Source organism: Hippoglossus hippoglossus, chromosome 17, assembly GCF_009819705.1.
Source record: "Hippoglossus hippoglossus isolate fHipHip1 chromosome 17, fHipHip1.pri, whole genome shotgun sequence".
NCBI classification, from domain to species: domain Eukaryota; kingdom Metazoa; phylum Chordata; class Actinopteri; order Pleuronectiformes; family Pleuronectidae; genus Hippoglossus; species Hippoglossus hippoglossus.
This window is the reverse complement of record NC_047167.1, coordinates 24,449,822-24,460,569: the sequence shown is the minus strand read 5'-3', so window position 1 is coordinate 24,460,569 and position 10,748 is coordinate 24,449,822. Positions and strand designations below refer to the sequence as shown.

Sequence of the window (10,748 nt, the reverse complement as noted above, 5' to 3'; positions counted from 1 at the left end):
ACACTGTTCTGGTTTTATTGATACGTATAACTGGGTGTCATCTGCATAGCAGTGGAAGTTTACAGAGTGTGTCCTGATAATGTTTCCTAGTGGAAGCATACAACTTCATGAGATAGTTTGAACAGCTTATTTATTATGAGTATATATATATATATAACCCTATAAAAAGGAAGAAATAATTGTTGCTATATCATGCAAATGATTCTAAATAGAGGTATGTAAGGTAGATAGGTGAGTGGGCACGTGGGTACATGTTGTTTTCAGCACCGTGTTGCGGACATGTTCCGGTAACTGTGCTCGTCTCGTCACCCCTCCCTCCGGCACCTTATTTACAAATGAAGCACTGGTTTGGTCCATGTCCCATCTACTAACATGGAGGAGGTTTATGACCTATAATGCAGCCGGCCACCAGGGGGTGATCAGTATGTTTTAGGATGGGTCATGTTGTCCATCTTTATTTATAGTTTGTGATCTGATACACCTGATCTCTGTGTGTGTGTGTGTGTTGCAGAGACACACATTCAGTGGGATTAGTGACGGCAGGTATTTAAACTCAGAGTGAGTGAGTGAGGGAGTGAGTGAGTGAGTGAGTGAGGGAGTGCAGAGCAACATGCAGCAGATCTACAGACACACTGATGATCAGTTAGAAATTTATACAACTGTGTTTTCCCCACAAGGTGAGTCAACACACACACAGACACACACATACGTTACATGTTGTCTGTCGACCTGTAACAAGTAGATAAAATAAAATGACTTTTTCATGTAAATTAACTAGACAGTGTTTTATATGTATATAGGTCACTGATCGTCATTATATGAAGACTTAGTTAGTAGTTACTGAGTTACTATTGACAAAACAAGGAGGAACCCAGGGTCCTCTGCACCAGGAGGAACCCTGGGTCCCCTCCACCAGGAGGAACACAGGGTCCTCTGCACCAGGAGGAACCCAGGGTCCACCAGGAGTAACCCAGGGTCCTCTGCACCAGGAGGAACCCAGGGTCCTCTGCACCAGGAGGAACCCTGGGTCCACCAGGAGGAACCCAGGGTCCTCTGCACCAGGAGGAACCCTGGGTCCCCTCCACCAGGAGGAACCCAGGGTCCTCTGCACCAGGAGGGACCCTGGGTCCACCAGGAGGAACCCAGGGTCCTCTGCACCAGGAGGAACCCGGGGTCCACCAGGAGGAACCCAGGGTCCTCTGCACCAGGAGGAACCCTGGGTCCCCTCCACCAGGAGGAACCCGGGGGCCCCTGCACCAGGAGGAACCCTGGGTCCCCTCCACCAGGAGGAACCCAGGGTCCTCTGCACCAGGAGGAACCCTGGGTCCACCAGGAGGAACCCAGGGTCCTCTGCACCAGGAGGAACCCGGGGTCCACCAGGAGGAACCCAGGGTCCTCTGCACCAGGAGGAACCCTGGGTCCACCAGGAGGAACCCAGGGTCCTCTGCACCAGGAGGAACCTAGGGTCCTCTGCACCAGGAGGAACCCTGGGTCCCCTCCACCAGGAGGAACCCGGGGGCCCCTGCACCAGGAGGAACCCTGGGTCCCCTCCACCAGGAGGAACCCGGGGTCCACCAGGAGGAACCCAGGGTCCTCTGCACCAGGAGGAACCCTGGGTCCCCTCCACCAGGAGGAACCCGGGGGCCCCTGCACCAGGAGGAACCCTGGGTCCCCTCCACCAGGAGGAACCCGGGGGCCCCTGCACCAGCGTCTGACAGTCGCTCTGAGGATTTCATCCTGGTACCTAACAGCAGTCAGGGAACCTTTGGCTGGGACATGAAGGTCTGTTGACCCTCCCAGGATCGTCCTCCTCAGACCTTCACTGATCCAGCAAACTGGTCATAGATGATGTTACAGCAGCTTCACGTTCACCACGACGTCTCCAGACTCGTTCACACCTGTCACATGTGCTCAGTGTGAACCTGCTCATCTGTGAGGAGAACGAGGCTGCAGTGGTGGACCTGCTGGTCCTGGTGTTCTCTGGTGAATGGAGCTGTGAGCTCAGGTCCCACTAGAGGACGTCGGCCCTCAGGCCTCTGAACTTTATACTGTGAACATTAAGGTTCCCTCACTTTACTGAGCAGTGTAGTTTAGTTTGGCACTAGTTACTGATGAGGCACAGCTGGGCAGGCTTCATCCAATCAGAGCGTGTTTAGGGTGGACTGAGATAAGCAAAGTCTTTTAAGTAAAAATACAGAGAATCAAGTAACTTAATGTATTAAAATCTGTTTAAGATTGTGTAACTGCAGCATCCTTTCCGGGTGAAGGAGTGGAATGTTAACAGGCAGTAACAGACGTGTTTGTTGTGTCAGTCTGCAGGTCGAGGACGAGGAGCAGACACGTGGAGGCCGAGCAGGTAAAGACGTTAATTCAACTTTAATTGAATTAAAGGGGGAAGAACCTTGACGGGACCTCTGACCTCTGACCCCTCTGACCTCTGACCCCTCTGTGGACAGGGTGTGTGTGATACAGACTACAGAGCAGTCCAGAGGGGACCCAGTGGTGAACATCCTGTGATAACATGTTTGTTAATCAGTCTTACATCAGCGTAATCTCTGACCTCCGAGTATTTACAGCCCGATGAGCTGAGGAGCAGCTATTTAAAGCAGATTAATGTTGACACTCACACATTAACCAATCAGCAGCAGCTTTGATGTCACCAAAGTCCCTTCAACTCTACAGAGAACAAGTTAAAACCCCTTAAAACAGTCAATTCATTCATTGATTAGTTCTTGGGTTATAAACATTTATGCCTTTTCAAATTAAAGGCTTAGGTTTTTCAAAGTTAAGCCCAGAAGAGCAGTAGTTGAATGACATCAGTTTGGGGTGTGGTTCTGAGCGTTCCTTGGCTGGGATTGGCAGGTGGTGGTGGCGGGGACTCAGTACCGCTCCCGATGGCCTAAGGAACTGGACCTGAACCCCGGAGACCGGATCCAGGTTCTGTTTAAGAAGGATGAGGACTGGTGGTTTGGACGCCTGTCAAATGAACATGAAGGTTATTTCCCTGTGTCGTGTGTGGAGCCGCTGCAGGTAACACCACTCACCTGGTTAGAGGTCGAAACACCTTAAACAAAATGATGATGTCATCTTTATGTGACAGGGCAGCGATTCACCCAGAGCCACGCCCCTGTTGGTCAGGAGGGGGTCAGTGCCGGTCGCTGTGACACCTGCAGGCGCCCCCTGTGGTTGCACCAGGTAACTACAGAAGGCCCCCCCCACCCTTCTTGCATAAATTGTTGAAATATTTTATTGATCTGACTCTTGATGTTAACCCCCCCCCAGCGGTCGCAGTACTCCGAAGCTGCTCAGAAAAAAAAGCATCCTTCTGGGACTCGAGGGGGGGTCAGGTCACAGCTCCCCCGGCCTCCTCCACCGGGTCCTGGCCAAGTCCAGGAGAAAGAGCTGCCCCCACCTCCCCCACCTCCCCCACCCCGCTGCAGACCCTGGCTCCGTCAACACGGCCTTCCTGCCGGATGACGCCGGAGACCACTGAAATATGAAATAATAAATCCAATAACAACATGAAGCTTCATCACGTCTCCTCTGATGCTTTAATATAGTTTTTCTTCAGATTCACACGTTTCATGGGAAAAACAACAAAGAAATAAATCAATGAATTCATATGTTATTTCACGATCTCAATCAATAAACATGAATAGAAAGAAAGTTTGAAAGTTTAAATGTAAATAAAGTTTGAATAAAATAAAGTTTGAAATATAGTTTCTTTGAGCCAAAATATAAATATTAGATTTTGAGTCAACAAAATTTTTTATCAATGTCACTAAAATGTTAAAAATGTTCTAAATGAAAGTCAATGCTTAGTCAATCAATCAATAAAAGATCAGTTTATCAAACTGACAGAGACGATGCAGTGAGGGATTAAAATGCTGAGTCACGATTCACAGGATGACTCAGCAGTGTGAGGATGATGACGATGAAGACCTGAGCGATGATGTCATCCTCTCACACTCGGTGATGAAGTACAACGATGAAGATCAAGGTTCCACATAGAGTCGGGCCTGCTCCGTCAGACGCACCTGATCTTCTGTTCTCCCAAAGATCACCACCTGAAGGTCACTGAGCTGAAGACGCAACGAGAAACAAGACGACACGGAGACGACACAGAGACGACACAGAGACGACACGGAGACGACACAAGACGACACGGAGACGACACGGAGACGACACGGAGACGACACGGAGACGACACAAGACGACACGGAGACGACACGGAGACGACACGGAGACGACACGAGACGACACGGAGACGACACAAGACGACACGGAGACGACACGGAGACGACACAAGACGACACGGAGACGACACGGAGACGACACAAGACGACACAAGACGACACGGAGACGACACGAGACGACACGAGACGACACGGAGACGACACGTGACGACACGAGACGACACGGAGACGACACGAGACGACACGGAGACGACACAGAGACGACACGGAGACGACACGGAGACGACACGGAGACGACACGAGACGACACGGAGACGACACGAGACGACACGAGACGACACGGAGACGACACGAGACGACACGGAGACGACACGTGACGACACGAGACGACACGGAGACGACACGAGACGACACGGAGACGACACGGAGACGACACGGAGACGACACGGAGACGACACGAGACGACACGGAGACGACACGAGACGACACGGAGACGACACGGAGACGACACGGAGACGACACGAGACGACACGGAGACGACACGGAGACGACACAGAGACGACACGAGACGACACGGAGACGACACGGAGACGACACGAGACGACACAAGACGACACGGAGACGACACGGAGACGACACAAGACGACACGGAGACGACACGGAGACGACACGGAGACGACACGGAGACGACACAAGACGCCACGGAGACGACACGGAGACGACACGGAGACGACACAAGACGACACGGAGACGACACGGAGACGACACGGAGACGACACGAGACGACACGGAGACGAGACGGAGACGACACAAGACGACACAAGACGACACGGAGACGACACGGAGACGACACGAGACGACACGGAGACGACACAAGACGACACGGAGACGACACAAGACGACACGGAGACGACACGGAGACGACACAAGACGACACGGAGACGACACGGAGACGACACAGAGACGACACGGAGACGACACAAGACGACACGGAGACGACACGGAGACGACACGGAGACGACACAAGATGACACGGAGACGACACGGAGACGACACGGAGACGACACGGAGACGACACAAGACGACACGGAGACGACACAAGACGACACGGAGACGACACGGAGACGACACAAGACGACACGGAGACGACACGGAGACGACACGGAGACGACACAAGACGACACGGAGACGACACGGAGACGACACGGAGACGACACAAGACGACACGGAGACGACACGGAGACGACACGGAGACGACACAAGACGACACGGAGACGACACGGAGACGACACAAGACGACACGGAGACGACACGGAGACGACACAAGACGACACAGAGACGACACGGAGACGACACGAGACGACACAAGATGACACAAGACGACATGGAGACGACACGAGACGACACGGAGACGACACGGAGACGACGCGAGACGACACGGAGACGACACGAGACGACACGAGACGACACGAGACGACACGGAGACGACACGAGACGACACGGAGACGACACGAGACGACACGAGACGACACGGAGACGACACGGAGACGACACGGAGACGACACAAGACGACACGGAGACGACACGAGACGACACGGAGACGACACGGAGACGACACGGAGACGACACGGAGACGACACGAGACGACACGAGACGACACGAGACGACACAGAGACGACACAGAGATGATACACAGATGATACAGAGACGACACAGAGAAAGGATGACTGACCACTGATGAGAAAATGGAGCAACGTGTTGATGATTGATTTTTACCTGGAGGGGAGTCAGCGTGGGGGTGGGCCCCCCTGGAGACTTCAGCTCATCAACAGGCTGCTCACACCACAACACTTCCAACTGTCTGTCAAATGTCACTGACCCGGACTGTCCCTGCCCCTGTGGCCCGGATTGGACCTGGAACGGCTGGATGGAGCTCAGCAGACTCTCCCCCCGAACCTGGAGGACAGACGCCCGTGGTGAAGTCCAACATGTCACCAGGGGGCGTCTGTCCTCATGTTGTGATGTCCAATGTATGTATGTGTGTGTGTGTATGCGTGTGTGTGTGTGTGTGTGTGTGTGTGTGTGTGTGTGAGACCTCCGAGCTGCTGGCTGACAGCTGACTACACTCTTTTAAATCTGTTAATTGTATAAAGCTGACGATCACATGAAGATCAGCTGACTCACCTCGTCCTGACTGTTGCTGATCTTCAGGGGTGTCGGTGTTTGAGGAGCTGACGTCCACAGATCTCTGATTGTCTCTGTGATGTCTGACGGTGTCCTGAACCAACAACAAATGTCTTTAATTTATCTTGAATTGATCTGCTGAGTTGATCCATTAGTCTTCACATGACTATTTGTTATTGTTAGAACAGTAACACACGTACACTGTGTTGCCATGGAGACAAGAGTTGTCGTAGTAAGTGCTGGTTGAGTGTTTGAGGGAACAGATGGGGGTGGAGGTGAAAGCTGGACATTGCAACTTCAGATCCTCAACAGTTAAAAAACCGAGGAACTGAAACATCAGAGAAACATCAGAGAAACGTCAGAGAAACGTCAGAGAAACATCAGAGAAACGTCAGAGAAACATCAGAGAAACGTCAGAGAAACATCAGAGAAACGTCAGAGAAACATCAGAGAAACGTCAGAGAAACGTCAGAGAAACATCAGAGAAACGTCAGAGAAACATCAGAGAAACATCAGAGAAACGTCAGAGAAACGTCAGAGAAACATCAGAGAAACATCAGAGAAACATCAGAGAAACGTCAGAGAAACATCAGAGAAACGTCAGAGAAACGTCAGAGAAACATCAGAGAAACATCAGAGAAACGTCAGAGAAACGTCAGAGAAACGTCAGAGAAATGTGAGGTCTTTACCTCAGAGGGTGAGAAGTTCAGCGCCCCCACCAGGCTGCAGGAGGAGGCTGCGTCCTCACTGTTCATCAGCTGCTCCCTAAAACCTGCCTCCTGCAAACAAACAAACTGTCATTGCACATGTCCCATGGTCAAAGGTCACAGATTGTTGGAAATGTTCCTTTAACTCAGGTTAAACCGGGTTCCGTCTTACATAGCTCAGATTGATGATAGACGGGTCGGCATCCTCTCTGTGCAGGTGGAGGTGGACTGATGATGTAACATCCTTTGGGCTGTGGCTCCAGGTCTCCATGTTCTATTAGAAAATAAGATTCTGTTGATTTAGGAAGAAAATCGGTATGGAACAACAGTGACAAGGCTGCTGCATGAAATAAATGTTAAACTAAATCATTTATGAAATGAAAACACTGATTGAACCCCGCTGAGTTGAAAAACTGCAGAGAAATGAAACACGATCGATCATCAGATGACAGCCTGAGAGATGAGGGTTCAGACAAGTCACACAGGTGACAGAAAAATCCCTTCCAAAATAAAAGCCCCAACAAAAGAGAAGAACAGTTTTACCGCCTCTATCAGCTCCGCAGGCGTCGTCAGCTCGTACAGGCTCAGAGAGTCGTAGCCTGAAGAGGGAGGGGCACAGGCGTGGCACAGGTGGACGTAGCAGCTGCAAGAGCTCTGTTTACTGAAGGTGCAGCTGGAGTCCACCGTCATTGTGGACACACTGTCCGCCTGCAGGACAAACATCAGTATTACAACACATCTGTCATGGGCGGGTGTTGGGGGTGGAGGGTGTTCGCTGACCTTGGTGGGGATGATGGCGGAGCTTGAGAGGGCAGGTGTGGAAGAGGAGGAGCTGTGGAGGTGTAGGACCTGCATGTGTTGCTGTTTCTCCACCTTCCTCTTCAGGGTAGAGTTCCAGTGGTTCTTGATGGAGTTATCTGTCCTGAGAACGAGAAACAACGTCAGAATGTCCAACCTGACGGCACACCAGGACGTCTCCTCCCAACTGTCTCCACCCACATTTGTTTGTCTCCTCCCACACCTGGACGTCTCCTCCAATACCTGGATGTCGCCTCCCACACCTGGACATCTCCGCCTACATTTGTTTGTCTCCTCCCACACATAGACGTCTCCTCCGACACATGGACGTCTCCTCCCATACCTGGATGTCTCCTCCCATACCTGGATGTCTCCTCCCACACCTGGCATCTCCTCCGACACTGGGACGTCTCCTCCCATACCTGGATGTCTCCTCCCATACCTGGACGTTTCCTCCAACACTGGGACGTCTCCTCCCATACCTGGACATCTCCTCCCATACCTGGACGTCTCCTCCCATACCTGGACGTCTCCTCCCATACCTGGATGTCTCCTCCCATACCTGGACGTCTCCTCCCATACCTGGACGTCTCCTCCGACACTGGGACGTCTCCTCCCATACCTGGATGTCTCCTCCCATACCTGGACGTTTCCTCCAACACTGGGACGTCTCCTCCCATACCTGGACATCTCCTCCCATACCTGGACGTCTCCTCCCATACCTGGACGTCTCCTCCCATACCTGGATGTCTCCTCCCATACCTGGACGTCTCCTCCCATACCTGGACGTCTCCTCCGACACTGGGATGTCTCCTCCCATACCTGGATGTTGCCTCCCACACCTGGATATCTCCGCCTACATTTGTTTGTCTCCTCCCACACATAGACGTCTCCTCCCACACCTAGAGACAGGGTCTGTCTGTCCACAGACATCTAGTCAGGATCAGATCTTCTACCTGGCGCCCTTCAAGTGATCTTTGTATCAGCAAATGCCTGCAGGTGGTCAACGTACCTGCCAGGCAGCAGTTTTGAGATGTTGGCCCAGCGGTTTCCCAGTAGTTCGTGGGCCTGACAGATGATGAGGTCCTCTTGTACCGTCCAGCGGCTCTTCTTAACAATTGGGCTCAGGTGGTTGTGCCAGCGCTCGCGGCACTGCTTCCCGTTACGGCTGCACATGTGTTTGGCGATGAGCGACCAGTGCTTCACGCCGTACTTATGAACCAGCTTGATCACCTGCACAGGAAGTGACATCACATAAAGGAGTTGTCAATCATTATTCTGGGAAACTATGTGCAGGCCGTTACCTTGTCGTCCTCCTCCTGAGTCCAGGGACCTTTAACCATCTCTGGATTCTTTATCTGCTTCCACCTCTGCTGACAGTCCACATCTGACCTCTGACCCTGAGACACACACAGTGCGGACGTCCTCACATGTCTGATCAGACTCATGTTATCGCGTTGATCGTGTGTGTGTGTGTGTGTGTGTGTGTGTGTACGTGTGAGAGAGAGTGTTCCACCTTGAAATGAAGAGAAACTAAAGACCAGCTTTTTGATCCAAACTCCTTCACCAGAGTCTGAAGCTTCTTATCCTGAAGAGGAAGATCATCATCATCACCATCATATCATCATCAATACAATCACCATCATCATCACCATCACCCTCATCATTATCATCATCTTCATCAATATCATCATCTTTATCAATATCATCATCTTCATCTTCATCTTCATCACCATCACCCTAATCATTATCATCATCTTCATCAATATCATCATCATTATCACCATCACCATCATCTTCATCAATATCATCATCTTTATCATCATTATCACCATCATATCATCATCTCCACCATCACCACAATCATCTTCATCATCATCAACCTCATCATTATCACATCATCATTATCATCATCACCATTGTTACCTCATCTTTTGTCCACTTCTGTAGTTTGACTCTGCAGAATCGTCCTTTACGTGTTGTACAGGAGTTACTCTTTGAACTGAGACACACACACACACACACACACAGTTGAATAATATCCAGGATAAACATCATATGGAACAGTGATGGACAGGTGTGTGTGTGTTTGTGTTTCTCACCAGGACCTGCTGTTGCTCATCATACCAACACTAACACACTGCAGGACACACACACACTTCATACACAAAACTACACTGTGTGAGGACCGCTCGTTGCCATGGAGACGTCCCTGTGGGATATGATCACATTAAAAGTAATTAGTGATATTCTGTAGAGAAATATTTTCATCTATTTATACCTAGTTAAAACCCGGACCTGATGACGTCAGTAGCAAACCGTTAATACACAGGACCTAAAGATGAAGTTCACCAAATATTAATACAACATAAATACATTTATCAAGATCAACAATCAAAATAATGTAATAATAAGCTCACTGTGGGTTTTCAACAGGTCATTAAAGTGAATAAAAGAAATTGAGTAGATGTACTTAGTTACTCAGTTACCCCAGACTAACCTGTCCTCCTTCCCCCGGGAAGAGTAGCGGCTGTTAGCGGCTGTTAGCGGCTGTTAGCGGCTGTTAGCGGCTGTTAGCGGCTGTTAGCGGCTGTTAGCGGCTGTTAGCGGCTGTTAGCGGCTGTTAGCGGCTGTTAGCGGCTGTTAGCGGCTGTTAGCGGCTGTTAGCGGCTGTTAGCGGCTGTTAGCGGCTGTTAGCGGCTGTTAGCGGCTGTTAGCGGCTGTTAGCGGCTGTTAGCGGCTAGCAGGAGGGGATCGACCATAGACCGAATCCGAATCCAGTTTGTTTATCAGATTTATGTTCACATCTGGTTCACAACTGGTTCACATCTAGTTTGCACCTTGTTCACATCCCGGGAAGTTA

General features: G+C 50.8%; 2 protein-coding genes across 17 annotated transcripts; one reads left to right on the top strand and one right to left on the bottom strand.

Annotated features, from left to right (window-relative positions):
• Positions 1-609: 609 nt before the first annotated feature.
• si:dkey-97a13.12 lies at positions 610-3,506 on the top strand. 2 transcript variants are annotated; one of them, XM_034612909.1, is made up of 5 exons: positions 610-677; positions 2,313-2,356; positions 2,863-3,021; positions 3,098-3,195; positions 3,283-3,506. In XM_034612909.1, the coding sequence occupies exons 1-5, from the start codon at positions 611-613 to the stop codon at positions 3,491-3,493; spliced, it is 579 nt and encodes a 192-aa protein (XP_034468800.1). In that variant the 5' UTR covers position 610; the 3' UTR covers positions 3,494-3,506. The 2 variants fall into 2 exon arrangements, with proteins under 2 accessions (XP_034468800.1, XP_034468799.1); XM_034612908.1 differs by having other exon boundaries at positions 2,863-3,030; positions 3,101-3,195.
• A 183-nt stretch (positions 3,507-3,689) lies between these two features.
• Positions 3,690-10,612, bottom strand: LOC117777834 (transcriptional activator Myb-like). Of its 15 annotated transcripts, none has more exons than XM_034612838.1 (17): positions 10,392-10,612; positions 9,988-10,101; positions 9,812-9,887; positions 9,402-9,473; positions 9,190-9,285; positions 8,898-9,118; positions 8,548-8,804; positions 8,408-8,507; positions 8,225-8,367; positions 7,868-8,100; positions 7,631-7,795; positions 7,260-7,361; positions 7,070-7,159; positions 6,581-6,708; positions 6,381-6,474; positions 5,973-6,152; positions 3,690-4,082 (listed from the first exon to the last, which is right to left on the bottom strand). In XM_034612838.1, the coding sequence occupies exons 2-17, from the start codon at positions 10,047-10,049 to the stop codon at positions 3,996-3,998; spliced, it is 2,106 nt and encodes a 701-aa protein (XP_034468729.1). In that variant the 5' UTR covers positions 10,050-10,101; positions 10,392-10,612; the 3' UTR covers positions 3,690-3,995. The 15 variants fall into 15 exon arrangements, 14 of the variants coding, with proteins under 14 accessions (XP_034468729.1, XP_034468731.1, XP_034468732.1 ...); XM_034612840.1 differs by having other exon boundaries at positions 8,225-8,327; positions 8,408-8,527; positions 8,588-8,804; XM_034612841.1 differs by having other exon boundaries at positions 8,608-8,804.
• Between the last annotated feature and the right edge of the window lie 136 nt (positions 10,613-10,748).